A 17,776-nucleotide genomic window follows, 5' to 3' on the forward strand; every position below is an offset into this window, starting at 1 on the left:
TGTAAAAACTCCAGAACTGTACCAACTGGGAAGTTAAATGGGTCAAGCTGACAGTCTCTGCACCATGAGGTGAAGAGTTTCCCCCTCATAGCGTACAGTTTCCTTGTTGAGGGAGCTCTGGACTGGAGGATGGTCTCAACAACCTCGGTTGAGATACTGGATGCTATGTGCTGTGTCCCCATCCCCCACACACCAACAGTTTCCACAACTCTGTTATCATACCCTGCTCCTGTGATACTGGATCTCTACTGACTGGAATCTCCCATGGAGAGCCGTCGAGGAGTGAGATTAGATACGAGAACCTTACTCAGCCAGGCCAGGCCAGATCGGGGTTACTAATAACAGCCAAACCCAATCACGGCATACTCTCACCAGAACTCCCGGGAGCACAGCAATCGGGGGAAAAGCGTACAAATTAAGCCTCGGCCAAGTCTGCACCACAGCATTGCAATGTCTCCTGAGTCGCAAAGAGGTCCACCTGAGCTTGGCCAAACATTCTCCATATCTGCTTCACCACCTCGGTTGATGTAAGAAACCACTGATGTGTTGTCGGTGCAATTGTTTCAGTGTTCGATACATGGCCAGCATCTCCAGACAGTTAATATGCCATTAAAGTCCCTTGGTTTTGAGCCACCACTTTAGGGGTCTCATGTACAAACAGGCCAAAAGGTATCACATTGGCCACAGCTGCCATTAAACTCAGTAATCTCTGAAACTGCTTTACACTGAGTGACTGGCCTTCTCTGACTCTCTTGACTGACGTGAGGATTGACTTGATATGAAAATGGCTGATTCCACAATCTGGCGATCTCATCATGCAGATCGGGAGAAAAGGGTAGGCTCAGGCATGGAGGTGGTTGTCTCGCCCGCAGAAAACATTTGTCAAGCTTGCTTTTCTGTGGTTCAGATTGTTTCTCGGCAGGCCAGTCGATCCTAAAAAGATGATCAGGACAGTTGACAGGCCACTGCTACATGTCATCATGAATGCATATAGTTTTCACATGTTTTTAAGTCTTGCCACTTGCCAATTTAAACATTCAAATGAGTATAAAGCATTCAAACACAAGATGCAGAAAAGCTCAGCCGAGTAGCTGGTTACTCGCACACTGTGTTTGCATGCAGAGAGTTAGGTTTCACAGACAGCAACATTGAACCTAGCTCTCTTTTGTGAAGTTCTCCTTGAGGTTCCTCCTACACCCGTTTAAACAAACAGAAAAGGATGTGAAAGAGACCACTTCAGCACCCACGGTGTTGTGGTGTTCCGAGCTCACGTAGAGAGAGGGTCTCAAAACGCTTGAACACTGAAATTGCCTCTTTTTGCTCTTGTATCAACAAGTACATACAAAATATGTCAAAATAATCTTAGAAAGTACGTTCGAAAAAACTGCGGTTATGTCTTAAAGGCAGGGTAGGTAAAACATGTATAAAAAACTTTTTTTCCAAATGTGTTCAAACTTTATTTATATATCAATACATAATTAAAATGTAAGTACTCTGAAAAAGAAAGTATAAAAATCGAGTGTCTGTAGACTTCATAACGACTGTTTTAAAGACAGCTCATTATTTCCATTCACACCACCCCCTCCCTTCTGGGCGCCTTCCAAAGCCACGCCCCCAAAACACATGAACGCGCGACTCCGACCACTGAGCTGGAAGACGCATTATTTACCAGAGACGAGCGGAGAGGAAGGAGCACAGTGCATGTAGTGAAATCATGTCAGAATCACATGTAATAAAAATAACTTTATAATTATGAAGATAAACAAACAAGATGTATTTTAGTACTCACTATCAAGCTAGCATATTGATATTGGTAAAGTTTAAAATATATATTTTTTGATTCGCTAACGAGCTAGTTATCTATAAGGCAAAGCTAAAAACAGGTTGCATGATACACGTTTTTCCATTACCATAATTTACACTGTGATGAAGATGAATTTCGTGTAAGATTCATAACATATACGTTGTTCTGCATGTAAGAGTTTCCATGATGAAAGCATTGTTGACTCTGATGAGGACTACACTCCAGAGACAAGTACCGCATCGTCAGCTCGAGGACAGGTCCGGGGTCGAGGGCGAAGCAGAGGAGGTCGTGCAAGAGGCCGTGCAACTGGGTCCGAGGAAGTAGACGCCGAGGACGGGGTGGTCGAAGTGCAGGGCAAGGAGCAATTGAGTTCCCGCAGTTCTCGCCATCGCTGGAAAGGCACGCCGATATTAACTCGCGTTTTATTTCTTTGTTTATCCAAAGACTTTTTGTTCATTGCCTTTTCTTGTACTGTTACTGTCTTCCTTTTTTGCCTGGTTTGCCTTCACTAACTGCATAGGCCGGTACAGTGAATTTTGCTTGCGGTTTCTCTGCCATTGTTTTGGTATTCCTAGGATCCGTGCCTCTTGAATTCCTCAAATCAAACGTGCGTACGCAAGTGGGCAGGTCATGTGTGGCAAAAGGGTGGTTGCCATGGTTGCGAGAGAGTGACAGTCGCCTAAGCCAATCCTATGTTTCGTGCCGAAAGGAAATAATGAGCTGTGTTTAATACAGATTAAACGGTCTAGAGTCACTCGATTTTTATACTCTTTTCATCAGAGTACTTACATTTTAATTATGCATTGATATAAATAGAAAGTTTAAACAAATTTGGAAGAAAGTTGTTTATAAATTTCTTACCTACCCTGCCTTTAAGCAGATCACTTGCCAAAATATATCATGTGCCGACCACATAGCAAACCTGCAAATCATTTTTGAGCATTTTGAGTATTTCTTGACTTCAAAAAGCATTCGATAGTCTGGATAGGGAAGTGCTCTGAAAACTGATGAGACACTACGCCATCATCAAGAACACCTATTCAGGAATGCAATGTAGAATCATCCATAATGGCCAGCTGACAGAGGCTTTTCAGATCACATTATGAGTAAGGCAAGGCTGCTTTCTTTCCCCATTACTATTTCTCTTAGTGGTCAACTGGATCATGGGGCAAGCCATCGACAGCAGGACCAAAGGGATCCAGTGGACCCTGTTCACACAACTGGATGACCTAGACTTTGCAGATGATATCACATTACTGTCCCAAAATCACCAACAAATGCAAGATAAATTGAGAGAGGTAGAACAGAAGGCACCCGAGACAGGCCTTCATATTAGCATACAGAAGACCAAAGTGCCCAAGGCCAATACAAAGATGTTGGCCTGCTTGATGGTTAACCACCAGCCACTAGAGGACGTCAAATCCTTCATCTACCTGGGAACTGGGGTAGCAAGTGATGGCGGATAAGAAAGTGACTAAAAGACAAGAATAGGTAAGAGATGCATTTGGCATGATGGGGGCCATATGGAGAGCATGTAACCTCACACTCAAGACCAAAATACGGCTATTCAACTCAAGCATTAAAACCATACTCCTCTACAGATCGGAGATGTGGAAAATGACAAAGAACCTCCTGAACAAGTTACAAGTCTTCACCAACCACTGCCTCAGACATATTTTGAACATCAGATGGCCGGATAAAATAAAGAACGAAGAGCTATGGGGAAGAGCAAAGCAGCCTACAATAGAAGTGTAAATAAAGAAACGAAAATGGGGATGGATTGGGCACACATTGCAGAAACCAAAATATTCCATCACATGCCAAGCCCTGTAGTGTAACCACAGGGCAAACGTGGTAGAGGGAGACCAAGACACACCTGGAGGAGAAATGTCACAGCTGAGATGGAAAGCACTGGAAACAGATGGCAACATCTGGACAAGCTGGCTCAGATTAGGACGAGGTGGAGACATATTGTCAGTGGCCTATGCTCCTTCTTGGAGTAACAGGCCTAAGTATATCTTAAAGGGGGGTGAAATGCTATTTCATGCATACTGAGTTTTTTACACTGTTAAAGAGTTGGATTCCCATGCTAAACATGGACAAAGTTTAAAAAATTAAGTTGTACGTTTGAAGGAGTATTTCTGTTCCCAAAAATACTCCTTCCGGTTTGTCACAAGTTTCTGAAAGTTTTTTTCGAGTATGGGTCTGTGTGACGTTAGATGGAGCAGAATTTCCTTATATGGGTCCTAAGGGCACTTCTTCCGGAAGAGCGCGCGCTCCCGCAGAGCAGAGCGGAGACATTCACTGATCAGAGCGATAGACCGAAATGTCACAAAAGAAGTGTGTTTTTGGTTGCCAGGGCAAGACAATCCTGCACAGATTACAAAAAAGAAGAAAAAAAACAGCATTAAGGGACCAGTGAATGGAGTTTATTTTTACAGAGCATCAGAGTTGTGCAAGTGTTTTTGTTTGTTCCCTGAATTTCGAAGATGCTTGTTTTACAAACAAGGCCCAGTTTAACGCCAGATTTGCATATCATTTATTTCTTAAGGATAATGCAGTCCCAATGAAAAAGGGTCACGATCGTGTGTTGGAACCGCAGGCGGTGAGTAAAACTGCTTCAAATATCTCTGTGTTGTTAACTTAGCTATCGGCGCGTAAGCACATCAAGTAAACAACATGTGATGTTGTCATCAAACTGCACTTTTCACATGTACACCTTAAAAAAAAAAATAAAAATAAAAGACGACATAGTGGAACTTAGTCATTTTCCAAAACCGCTAAGCAAATATATACAGTTTCAATACATACTACATAGAGACGTCCTGATGTAGTCGTTGCGTCTGCTGCTCTTGTTCAATTTCAGCCTCTGGATCTGATTCTGGATCATACATATACGGCTGAATCTGACTGTTAGCCATGGTTTGTCTTGGCTGATGGTTTCTTCCTCACGGTAATGTCACAGTTCCCAGACGCGCTCAACGCAAAAGCCTACTCTACTATCTATCTCCTACTCTAGATAAACATCTGTTTGCCTCTTTGATCTCAACCGAGTGTCAACTACTGCTACTCACAAATCAGGCAACCAACTGGACCTTATTTATACACGAAACTTCTCTACTGATCATGTTCTGGTTACTCCACTGCACATGTCGGATCACTTCCTCCTCACTCTTAACCTCAACATGATCCCTGACACATCACTTACCCCTCCACATGTCATCTTTCGACGTAACCCATGCACACTTTCACCCTCCTGGCTATCTGCAATGTTTTCATCTTCACTTCCTTCCCCTAAACTGTTTGCATCTTTGGATGCTAACAGTGCTACTGATACTTTCTGCTCCACTCTTACATCTTGTTTAGACACTGTTTGCCCCTTATCTTCCAGGCCAGCCCGTAACACCCCTTCTGCCCTTGGTTATCTGATGTTCAATGCGAACACCGTTCGAAGCTTAGAGCTTCTGAAAGGGTGTGGCGCAAGTCCAAAAATACTGCTGACCTTTTTGTTTATCAGTCACTCCTATCTTCTTTCTCTGCTAATGTCTCCTCTGCTAAAATGACATACTACCATAACAAAATTAACAATTCATCTAACTCTTGCATGCTTTTTAAAACATTTTCCTCACTTCTTTGTCCTCCTCCTCCTCCTCCTCCTGATTAATCTCTAATAGCTGACGACTTTGCAACGTTTTTCATTAATAAAATTAAACACATTAGTCCACAATCAGTCAAGCTCATATCACCAGCAAACTTACACTCATTTACATCCTTCTCTTCACTCTCTGAGGCAGAAGTCTCAAAACTCATCCTTTCTAATCACCTTACAACTTGCCCGCTTGATCCTATTCCATCTCATCTCCTTCAAGCCATTTCTCCTGAAGTTGTACCTGCACTCACTCACATCATCAACACTTCCCTCCACACTGGTGTTTTTCCCTCATCATTTAGACAGGCACGTATAACTCCACTACTTAAGCCCAACCTCAACCCATCTATTTTAGAGGACTACAGACCAGTTTCCCTTCTTCCTTTTATTGCAAAAACACTTGAACGAGCTGTGTTCAAACAAGTCTCTACATTTCTCACACACAACAATCTCCTTGACAGCAACCAATCTGGCTTCAGAAGTGGACATTCAACTGAGACGGCCTTGCTCTCAGTTGTTGAAGCTTTCTAAGACTGGCAAGAGCAGAATCCAAATCTTCAGTACTTATCCTGCTTGATCTGTCCGCTGCTTTTGACACGGTTAATCACCAGATCCACCAGATTTCTTCCTGGATTATGGACCATCACCTTCAACTCAACCTTGCCAAGACAGAACTGCTTGTGATTCCAGCAAACCCATCGTTCTATCACAATTTCACCATCAAGTTAGGCACATCAACCATAACTCCTTCAAAAACAGCTAGAAGCCTTGGAGTTATGATTGATGATCAGCTGACTTTCTCAGGCCACATTGGTAAAACTGTCCGATCCTGCAGATTTGCTTTATTCAACATCAAGAAGATCAAGCCCTTTCTTTCGGAACATGCTGCACAACTCCTTGTTCAAGCTCTTGTTCTGTCCAGGCGGGACTATTGCAATGCTCTCTTGGCAGGTCTTCCAGCCAATTCTATCAAACCTTTACAATTAATTCAGAACGCAGCAGCAAGATGAATTTTTAATGAGCCAAAAAGAATACACGTCACACCTCTGTTTATTAATTTGCACTGGCTTCCAATAGCTGCTCGCATAAAATTCAAGGCATTGATGTTTGCATACAAAACTACCACTGGCTCTGCACCCATTTACCTAAATTTGTTACTTCAGACTTATGTGCCCTCTACAAGCTTGCGTTCTGCAAGTGAACGTCGCTTGATTGTGCCATCCCAAAGAAGCACAAAGTCACTTTTACGGACTTTTAAATTAAATATTCCCTTCTGGTGGAATGAACTCCCCAACTCAATCTGAGCAGCTGGGTCCTTAGCCATCTTCAAGAATCGGCTTAAAACCCATCTCTTCCATCTTTATTTGACCCTCTAACTTTAACACTCACTATTCTAATTCTATTCTTTAAAAAAAAAATCTAACTACCTTTCTAATCTTTTTGTATTCTATTTTCTTTTAATGTATTATGCAATTGTATATGTATGTGTTTGTGTATGTGTAAAGACCTCTAACTGGCTTGCTCTATTCTTTTATTTTATTCTATCCATTTTCTTTTTATTATATTATTTAAAATCCCATGCTACGTGTACTGTGTTAACCTAACTGAGACTTGTTATAGCACTTATATATCATTGCGCTTTTTGTTGTTTTTGATTGCTTCCACTGTCTTCATCTGTAAGTCGCTTTGGATAAAAGCGTCTGCTAAATGAATAAATGTAAATGTAATGTAAGTGTACTCGCGCTCGTGATTTTTTAGCTCCACCCACATGTCACGCCTCCAGCCGCTCGTGTTTTTCCGGGAAAAAAATGGTACAGACTATCTTTCTCTTATAAATATAATAAAACTAAAGACTTTTTGGAGTTATGAAGGATGCAGTACTACTCTATAGGTACTCAAGATTAACAGGATATTGAGTGAAAACGATCATTTCATCCCCCCCAGTTGAGAAAAAAATGTATCGTACATAAAATTGAGAAATTGTTCTGAAAAGATAATTTAAAGTTATTGTTGTGCAAAGCATCACACAGAGATTACAAAAAGTTAGTTCAGCAAGAAATATTTAGTTAGGTACAATTATTATATCTACTCTTTTGGACAATGAGTAAATTATGACAGAATTGTCATTTTTGGTTGGATGAACTTTAACTTTAATAATTTATGTTGTTAATTTTATAATTATTACTATGAAAATATTTATTTTTTTTTAATGAAATGATACTCTAAATAATAAAATAAAACTGCCAGTAGGTTGTGGTAAATGTCTTAATGATTAAGTCAGAGTCATTTATTCATTCATTTGATTCTTTCAAATAGCTGATTAATTCAGGATTGAAGTAAATGGTTCTTTATGAATGGTTCATTGAATCATTAGGCTTGTTCGACTTGAAGTAGGTCATCACCATCAGACCGACCGGTGTGTGACATCAAAGTACAGCAAGAGCTTATAGAGCAGACGACTCCTTGTCATATATATATTTTTAATTTTTAACTTGTAGGTGCAGGACACTAGAATTCATTTATGTAAATGAGTATAGCTAAATAAAGCGAACTGTGACATATGGACTACTAGTGAAATTGATTAAAAAAAAAATAATAAGAATAAGAATATTAATGAAAATAATAATGGTTTTTTTTTTCTTCTTGAATTACTAATGTAACCTTTTCACACCAAAGACTGAACAAAATTAAGCATTGCTTGGTAACTGGTCAACAAAGTATTGATAGTTGTGTAAATATTAAATCACACTAACAGTTGTCTGAAGTTTTGATTGATTGTAATCCATTACATTCCTTTCTATCCAAGTTATCTGACATTATCGTTTAACGATTAATTCGTTTTAACAGTTTAACTCTTGAGCTTTTTTCATATTTTATTACCATTTTCTAAACTATAGAAAATAAACCGTGATAATGTGAGAAATGTTAAAGGTGTCTGAATGTATTTTTTGATTGTATATTAATTTTTTTATAGTGAAGACAATTCTATTTTACATTGAATTATTCAGTTTCTGTACCTGGACACCTACAAACTTGAGCAAACTTAAGCATTGTGTAAATAGCACAAATAAATAAATAGAACGACCACACAAATTTAACAATTTCAAACAGGGCCCACTTGTGCAACCTGCACCGGGGCCCCGCGAACCCCAGCTATGGCCCTGTGTACCATTTAGACAATGACCTGATAGTACTCAAAATGTTTTGACACCTTGTGGTCAAAAGTTATAATGAAATTTCAAGTAAAAGCTAATGGCTTTATGTAAATTTTGATTATTCCCATGAGACTGTTTTTTTTTATAGATTTCTTGAGTCATGCTGAGAACAGTGATACCAATGTTGCCATAGTCAGCCAAACTTCCTGTCCGCCATTTTTATTTTCTTTGAAAACCTAGTTTTTTCAAACTCCTCCAGACTGTTTCACCAAAATCTAACCATGTCATCTACAGACCATGCTGACAAAAAGTTATGGATTTTGTGTTGATAGACAAAACCGTTTTCACATACCACAGCAACGAATTTGAGGCATGATGCCAAAATAATGCATTTTGACACCAAACTTTGTGTGTGCCATTGACAACTCACACAGAACACATCACATTGATTTGATAAACATGATGAGCCAATAAATAAATGTCACTAAAGATTGTATTTATGGTTTTTCAGCTGTTTTTCACCTGCTCAATTTCCCCTATGGGGTGCTTGGACCCATAATTGCTGCTTGCAGATACAGACATTATTAGTGTAGCTGCTGTTCCAACAAAGTAAAATTAATTAGTTTAACCCAAGTTAAAGACTAAGAAAGCGCATTTTAACACACTCTGTTAGCTTAGATAATTTAGAAGTTTCATCTGGTCTCATTGAGATATATAGTTGAGTATCATCAGCATAACAGTGGAAAATAGCTTATTTTTAATTCAGTTATTTCATTTATTTAGCTCTTCCTGTCCCATAGTTGTAAAGCACTGCAGTTTATCTTTTGGTGCGATGAATGAAACTGAAGCATTAGATGCTGTAGAATCTGCATTTGTTATTGTATATCTGATATTATCTATATTTGAATCAGGTGGCGTCTGGTTATTTGTTAACTTAGCCACTGTGCTAAATAAAAACCTTGGATTGTTTTGGTTATTTTCAATGAGTTTGTGGATATGCTCTTCCCTGGCAGTTTTTAGGGCCTGTCTATAGCTGGACATACGGTTTGTTCTACAAAAATCGAAAAACTTCCCAGTTCGTTTTTCTCCATTTGTGCTCAAGATTACGAGTTTCTTTCTTGAGAGAGTGAATATTACTGTTATACCGTAGCACAGTATGTTTTTCTTTAACCTCCAATTTCAATTTGATGAGAGCAACGGCTTCAAATGTATGCCCGCCATTTCGTCCAGTTCATGTGTATTTATGGGTACACATAGCAGTTGAGAAATCAGGCAGGTTATTTGCGATAATTTTAAAAAGTGTCAAGACACAATGAAAAATGTTTGCTCCAAAATAAAGACAGCATGGTGGAACATCAGCCAAGCAAAAAACCTGCAGCAGTAAGATAGAGAAGTTATATATATATATTTTTTTTTAATTGTCATTAAGTTTTGAGTATTATATATATATAGTTTTAATGTCAGTGGATAGAGCAAAATATTAGAGATAATATTAAAATTTGAGGGGTTTTTTTTTAGAACTTAAAGTGAAACTGTAAATATGAAGCAGTATTGGATTCCCAATACTTGGGAAAACTTACGGGGCTGGACCTGACCTGGGGCTTGGAGTCGACACTGGAGCAAGCTTTGGGGCTGGAGCTGACACTGGAGTGAGCGCTGTGGCAGGAGCCGACACTGGAGCTAGCTGGGGTTCAGCGGCCCTCCCTGGGCTCGACAGGGGAGTCGGGAGCCCCTCCTGGACTCAACTGGTGATCGGGGTGCCCAGGATATGAGGAAGGGATGGACGGAAACAATGGAGACTTAGGAGATTCATGCTGGGCAGAACCAGCAGAGACACAGGAGATTGAGGAGGTGAAGGAGGGTCAGGGAAGTCCTCTAGAGGGAAATCTGGGGAGAGGATGGGTGCAAAAAAATCTGGTGGTAACGCCATATCCATGATTCTAAAGCTGGGGGCTGGTGATGGAGTGTGATCTGGAGGAAAGGGTGGTTTACTATATATGGATTGCCATATGATTCGCCACCGGCTGCCAGGTGGGCTGAGGGAGATAGCTGAGTTCAGAAGGCTACTGGTGTGGTTGGGTTTGGGCAAGCGGGAGGAGCTGTTGGAGCAGTATGCAGAGGTTCCAGGCTCATGAAAACTCACCTGGTTTGCGAGCTCCAGCACATCCTCGACATATCGTTCCAACCTCTGACTGCTCTGCCTCAAACACCTCAGCTCTTCCTCAGCCTTCATTTTCGGTTTGGGTTGGTCCTTCTGTAACATGTGCATGTCTTTAAATGAGAGGGTACCAGAAAAAATCCAAACAAAGTAGGTTTTAATGATAACAATGGCGACGAACAAACACATACATCTCTTAACTTCATGTCACGATAGTTTAAGGACCAACAAATAGAACTAAACAGACAGGGTATATAAATGCATGGAAAGTAATCAGAAGAACAGAAACAGGTGGGGAGTAATCAATTAACTAAACAAGGAAAGGAACATGACCAAATAAGGAAAACTCCAAAGAAACAGGAGAATAGAAGTCTGTGATTGTGACACTTAAGCAGGGCATACACTGTGTGATTTTCATCCAATTTTGAGCCGAATTCTGACTCGTGTGACTCTTTTTCGGGTCGGGCCAATTTTCAGCATTGTCGTGTGTAATTTGTTGTGCAGTGTTCGTGCTTGTACAAGGGGAAACGAGAGGCAATTAACCTCTCCCGGCCGGCAATATGTGCAGTATATGCCCGGCTTTAGTGGGAAACCCCTAACCCTAACTGCGACTAACTCTTAGTTAACTCACCAATTCATCATTCAATTATGTGTTTGAATAATCAGCTAAAGAATCTATTTTATAGAAAATATTATTATTATTCAAACATTGTAAAAATGAACATTATACAAGAAAATATAAAATTAAAACATTACATTTTTTTATTATTATTATTATTATTATTATTATTATTATTATTAATTTTAAGATGTAACATATGCAGTATACCAGAAAACCCCTCATTAATTCCTACATCAATTGTCTATTACAGTGATTCCAGTAAAACAAATCTTAATGCTACACTTAACAAAAGCATTCTATTGAACTTCTTACTTTTATGGAACATCTAATTTTTAAAGCATGGCAAAAGCCATGAAACCCTTCCTTTTTTCTTAAACAGCATCCACTGTTTTGGGAAGGCCTTCCACTTCATGACGAAACCTGGATGAAGGGAGTTGCTTTCATGGTTAGGCTAGGCACTAAAATCTGCTGCACAACAGAAACTAACAGAACTGATTCCTCCCTTATTTTTCAACATTAAGTAAAAACTAATTAAAGTAATAGTAATATGTATACATTTATAAATAATAATGAATAAAAAAAAATTAAAAAAAATCTGCTGCCTCATTGTTGCTTCTGGGCAACAAACATATTTAAGCAATTGCTTACAACATACTGTAGAAATACATTAGGTTTATTCTTATAGACCAGAGGTTCTCAAACCTCTACATGGAGTACCCCCAGCACTGCAAGGTTTTGTATGTCTCTGTATATCTGACACACCCACTTCAGTTCTTGCAGTCTCCACTGTGTGCTGAAAAGTTGAATCAGGTGTGATAATTGAGGGAGACAATATGTGCAGGGCAGGGGATACTCCAGGGCACGTTTGATAACACTATTATGGACTATAAATGCTTTTAAAATTTTTGTTGCAGAAATTTACTCACTGACAGATGTGAATCATATTTGTAATGGATGAAAAATCAATAGAACAAGCTTTTCAGAATGCAGTCTCCAAAGCAATAATTTACATCCAGCTTTGTGAATAAACAACATCTTAAATTCATCTCTCATCTTTGTGATCATCTCAAACCCTTTGCCAACTTTTAAGTAGTTCCCAAAGGCACACTGCTGAAACAGCAGGAGCGTGTCAATGTAAGTGACAAGTGCTCTCTGAAGAACGTGACCAATGACTGTTTATTGGCAATGTGTATGTCATCAACATCCTTAAGGTGATACACCTGCTCTGCTTGCCCCATGCAGTCCCTCCTGGACAGTTCTCCTTTACCTGCCATACAACGGATTGATGGATCACAATGGGAGTGTGTTAAAGGCACTTCAGAGAAATTAAAAATGGATGCCCCCATTGTAAACACTGGTGAATGCTGATAAAAGGTTTTAAATTGAGCATTGACAACACAGTTTTGATCCTGTTAAAAAAAAAAATTCTTCCTTCTGACAATATTTTACAAATTTAATTAATTTACACTACAGCTTTTCCTACCATATATTAGAGAGAACAGAAGTAGTTGTCATTGGTTTTTCATGTGATGAACTCTCCACAGAATATTTTTTTCTTATTCTTTATATATATATATATATATATGTGTGTGTGTGTGTGTGTGTGTGTGTGTGTGTGTGTGTGTGTGTGTGTGTGCGTGTGTGTGTGTGTGTGTGTAGCTACTGCATATAGATGATGTACTGCCTAATACAACAGTAAAATGGTAATAATGCATAATGCCATTAATTAAGGTATCCTGCTAAATATATCAGTAGCATGTCACGCGGGTGCCATATTCACACGCGCATTTCCAATGACCCAATACAGATGCCCTCCAATGACAATTAAACTATGAAACTTCAGGTCTGATTTTATGTTTTCTTTCAGTCTCTGAAAGTTTCAGCACAAAAAAAAAAAAAAAAAAAGACAATGAAAGACCTTAACACTTAAACTCTGACGTCTGACTAAATGAACATGCGCTGTGACGCATCCACCGGCGAGCGCTTCTCAAACGCGACTCTTCAGGCAAGTGCAGGCGATGTATGCGTCAGAGCAGAGAGAAAGTGCGCTCGATCGTTAAAGAGAAGAATCAACCCCCGTTAACTGCACAGACGGTGGCGGAGAAACAGACTCAACATATCACTAACACCACATGCGTCGCATTTTGGGACATTTTTACATGATTATTCGAATTTATGCTGGAATTAAAGCTGTTTGTTTCTTCGGATACACACCAAAGACAAGTCGAGGATACAGATGAGAGTGACAGTTCTAGTGATCAGCGCAGTTCAAGTGCGTAAATGAGATATGTTGGAGAGAATGATAGTGTAACACTCGACTTAGATCCACGCAACAGCCACACACTGGAAATTTAAAAACAAACTGAAAATTTCCACATTCTTGCAATGAGCGATGAAAGCTCGAATATCCAATATATTATTTTCCTAAAGTTGACATATCTTGGAAAAACAACGAATTCCTTTCCTCTGAATCTGTGAAAGAAAAGCGCAGCAAATGTGTTGGTTGTTGTAGAGCAATGGAGATGTGGTGTGGATGCTGAAGGCAGTCAGGATGCTGATGCTGAGAGTTGCGTGGGCTATAGCGGGAGCGGCGATCTGCTGTTTTCTCATCATTCTCATCCACTCTCGCTTCCTACGAGAAGGTAAATGTTTGTGTTAATTAATAATACGGCTTATGTTTTATTTACCTGTACTCGGAAATTGCACATGTAGGGTGATATGATGAAGGAATATTGCATATATAATTTATGTCGTTATTGTTTTTACATTTAGCATCGTATGCATATTTCCCTTTAATATAGATAATGCGTTTGAGGTGTATGTGTGTGTGTGTGTGTATTTGGGAGGGGGGGGGGGGTGTTAAGAAAAATCAAATAAATAAATGAATAATAGAAAGAAGAAGAAGAAGAAAAAAAACACTCTTGTGGTCTGTTTTGCACCCGTAAGATTTGCCACATAATGTATGCAAAACTGACTTTTCTCTTATTTGATTGACGTTTTATTATTATTATTATTTATTTATTTATTTATTTTTTGAGCACATCTTCAAAAGAGTTGGAATGTGATACAGATAGTATAAAATGGGGCTGTTTTATAAGTTAGTGATTTACATTTATGGTTTTCAATAGATGGCACTACAGTATATCTAATGTGTAAAGCTGAGGTCAAAAACTGATCACTGTCTCCCATTTGTTTATCTGAGATTGTTCTTTATAAAGTGCATTATAAAGTATTCATAATTCCAGAGTGTCATACATAATATGCCAGAACTGTAACCAAAGTTATTGTATAATAGAAAATATATATCCATGTTTCGATCTAAAAAAAATGTATAATACATTTAAAAATGAAATATGGTGTTTACAATATATCTTGTACTGTAAAAAGTAACTAAAGAACAACATCAACAACAATACAAAAAAATGGACATGGTAATTTATCAGTTCACATTAAAATATTATGTAACATAATTTAATTTACCTGTTTACAAAAGTCTACTCTAAGAAAATAAATTGGATAAGTATAAGAATATGTAAATAATTATATAAATGCATTATATTATACAGAATTATAACTAGAAAGTTAAAATTACTCACAAGAACAATCTATAAGATGTAAAATAAGGCATTATGAAAGTGTCATAATGCTTTAAGAGTATTTTTATATATGCATACTAGGGGTGTAACGATACGCGTATTCGTATTGAACCGTTCGGTACGACGCTTTCGGTTCGGTACGCGGTACGCATTACGTATACCGAACGGTTCGTTGGAGTAATTAATTATATTTGAAAAAAAAAAAAAAGAGAGAGAGAGAGAAATATAATGATATGCGTTCAACAAGGTAGCCCAATAACCCAAACAACGTAACAGGCAACGCCCCTGACACTCCCGAAGAAGAAAAAAACACCATCTTATATGTTTATGTTAGGCTACTCAGCAGGCGCTCGCTCACTCAGTACGCGCTGAAGGCTCGTTGCAAAATAGCCAATGCGTTGAACAGACTAGAAATGAGAAGATCCTCCAATAACCAACAGGTCTGGTGTTTGGGTGCACTTTGGATTCCCTTTAAGCTATAATGGTGATGGCAAGAGAGTGGTGGATAAAAAAAACAACGGTATGTCGCATCTGCAACATGACAGGGTACACCAGCGGGAATACAAAAAAAAAAAAAAAACACCAGCGGGAATATCTGGGATATATGCGTCAGTACTATCTGGGAAAAGACGAAAAAAAGGAGAAACATGCACGCAGCAAACTATCCCTGCAGCATTTAGACACTATAGCTTACAGGGAATCCAACCCAAACACCAGACCTGTTGGTTATTTTAGGATCTTATATTTCTGGTCTGTTAAATGCATTCGACATTTTGCAACGAGCCTTCAGCGCGTGCTGAGTGAGCGAGCGCCTTAGGGGCCGTTCACATATCGTGCCTAAAAACGCATGGAAAACGCTAAGCGCGTCTTTCTCCTCCTTTCCAAAGCGCTCGGGCAGAAGCGCTCATGAGGCGTCTGTCTTTGCTAAGCAACAATGACGTGCTCTCTCCATGAGACACGGAAATTTCAGCGAAGGATAAATGGATTTGCAGCTCTAAAAATCGCTTGCAGTAGCTCTGCTACTAAATTTATTTCAAAATTGCAATCCATATACAACTATGATCAGCTGTTCCTTCATCTTGGCTGAGCTCTCAACGTTGTTACGGGAAAGGATGAAGCTGATTGGTTGGTTCTTGTCACATGACCCGCGGTGCGCTTGCGGCATTCTGAAAAGTTGAGATGTTTTTGCATTTTGCTGTATCTAAAACGTATCGAACCGAACCGAACCGAACCGTGACATCAGTGTATCGTATCGAACCGAACCGTGAATTTTGTGAACCGTTACACCCCTAATGCATACTTAAAGTAAAGTGTAAACTTAAAGTATTTTCTCTAACAACCCACAATCATATATATACATATATATGCTTCTAGGTGCTTCTCAATAAATTATAATGTTGAAGAAAAGTTCATTTATTTCAGTAATTCAACTCAAATTGTGTTAAGAAATAAATTCAGTGCACACAGACAAAGTAGTCTTTGGTTCTTTTAATCGTGATGATTTTGGCTCACATTTAACAAAAATCCACCAATTCACAATCTCAACAAATTAGAATATGATGATATGCAAATCAGCTAATCAACTAAAAACACCTGCAAAGGTTTCCTGAGCCTTCAAAATGGTCTCTGACAATCACTGACACACCTTCACAAGGAGTGTAATCACAAAAAAGAATTACCAATAAGCTGGCTGTTCACAGAGTGCTGTATCCAAGCATGTTAACAGAAAGTTGAGTGGAATGAAAAAGTGGGGAAGAAAAGGAGGCATAACTAACCGAGAGAACCGTAACCTTATAAGGATTGTCATGCAAACTGGATTCAAGATTTTAGAGAACTTCACAAGGAATGCACCGAGGCTGGGGTCAAGGCATCAAGACTTACACAGATTTATTCCTTTTGTGAAGCCACTCTTGTACCACAGACAATGCCAGAGGCATCTTACCTGGGCTAAGGAGAAGATGAAATGGACTGCTACCATTGGGCCAAAGTCATTTTTTCAGATGATAGCAAGTTTTATATTTCATTTGGAAACCAAGGGCATATATTCTGGGGAAAGGGTGCCGAAGCTCATAGCCTAAGTTGCTTGAAATCCAGTGTTAAGTTTCCACAGTCTGTGATGATTTGCGGTGCAATGTCATCTGCTGGTGTTGGTCCATTAAGTTTTTTGAAAACCAAAGTCACTGCAGCCGTTTACCAAGAAATCTTGGAGCACTTCATGCTTATTTCTGCTGACCTTTTTTTTTTTTTTTGAAGATGCTGATTTCATTTTCCTGCAGTATTTGGCACCTATCCACATTGCCAAAAGCAACAAAAATTGGTTAAATGACCATTGTGTTGGTGTGCTTGACTGGCCAGCAACTCAACAGACCTGAACCCCATAGAGAATCTATGGGCTATTGTCAAGAGAAAAATGAGAAACAAGAGACCAAACAATGCAGATGAGCTGAAAGCCACTGTTAGTGAAACGTGGGCTTGCATACCAACTCAGCAGTGCCACAAACTGATCACCTCCATGCCATGTACTCAATAATACCAAGTATTGAGTACAAGTACAGTAAATTAACAGAAGAGCAACAATTCACTAAATGTTTTTTTGTTGTTGTTATTTATTTATTTTATTTTTATTTTTTATTGGTTTTATGAAGTATTCTAATTTTTTGAGATGAATAAGTGGGTTTTTGTTAAATGTTAGCCAAAATGGTCACAATTAAAATACAAAAGACTTAAAGGGATAGTTCAACCAAAAATGAAAATTTTGTCATCAATGACTCTCCTTCATGTCGTTCCAAACC

General features: G+C 38.9%; 1 protein-coding gene across 2 annotated transcripts in view; it reads left to right on the forward strand.

Moving 5' to 3' along the window:
- Positions 1 to 17,776, forward strand: part of LOC127972323 (chemokine-like protein TAFA-5) — a 202,735-nt gene that overhangs the window by 33,372 nt on the left and 151,587 nt on the right. The window contains exon 1 of one of the 2 annotated variants that reach the window (XM_052575764.1): positions 13,419 to 14,030. The exons of the other annotated variant lie outside the window; for it this stretch is intronic. Coding sequence (XP_052431724.1) covers positions 13,922 to 14,030 — 109 coding nt within the window. The 5' untranslated portion in view covers positions 13,419 to 13,921. Of the gene's footprint in view, positions 1 to 13,418; positions 14,031 to 17,776 lie in introns of those variants that run through there. 2 annotated transcript variants of the gene reach the window in all.

This window comes from Carassius gibelio, chromosome A4, assembly GCF_023724105.1.
Source record: "Carassius gibelio isolate Cgi1373 ecotype wild population from Czech Republic chromosome A4, carGib1.2-hapl.c, whole genome shotgun sequence".
NCBI classification, from domain to species: domain Eukaryota; kingdom Metazoa; phylum Chordata; class Actinopteri; order Cypriniformes; family Cyprinidae; genus Carassius; species Carassius gibelio.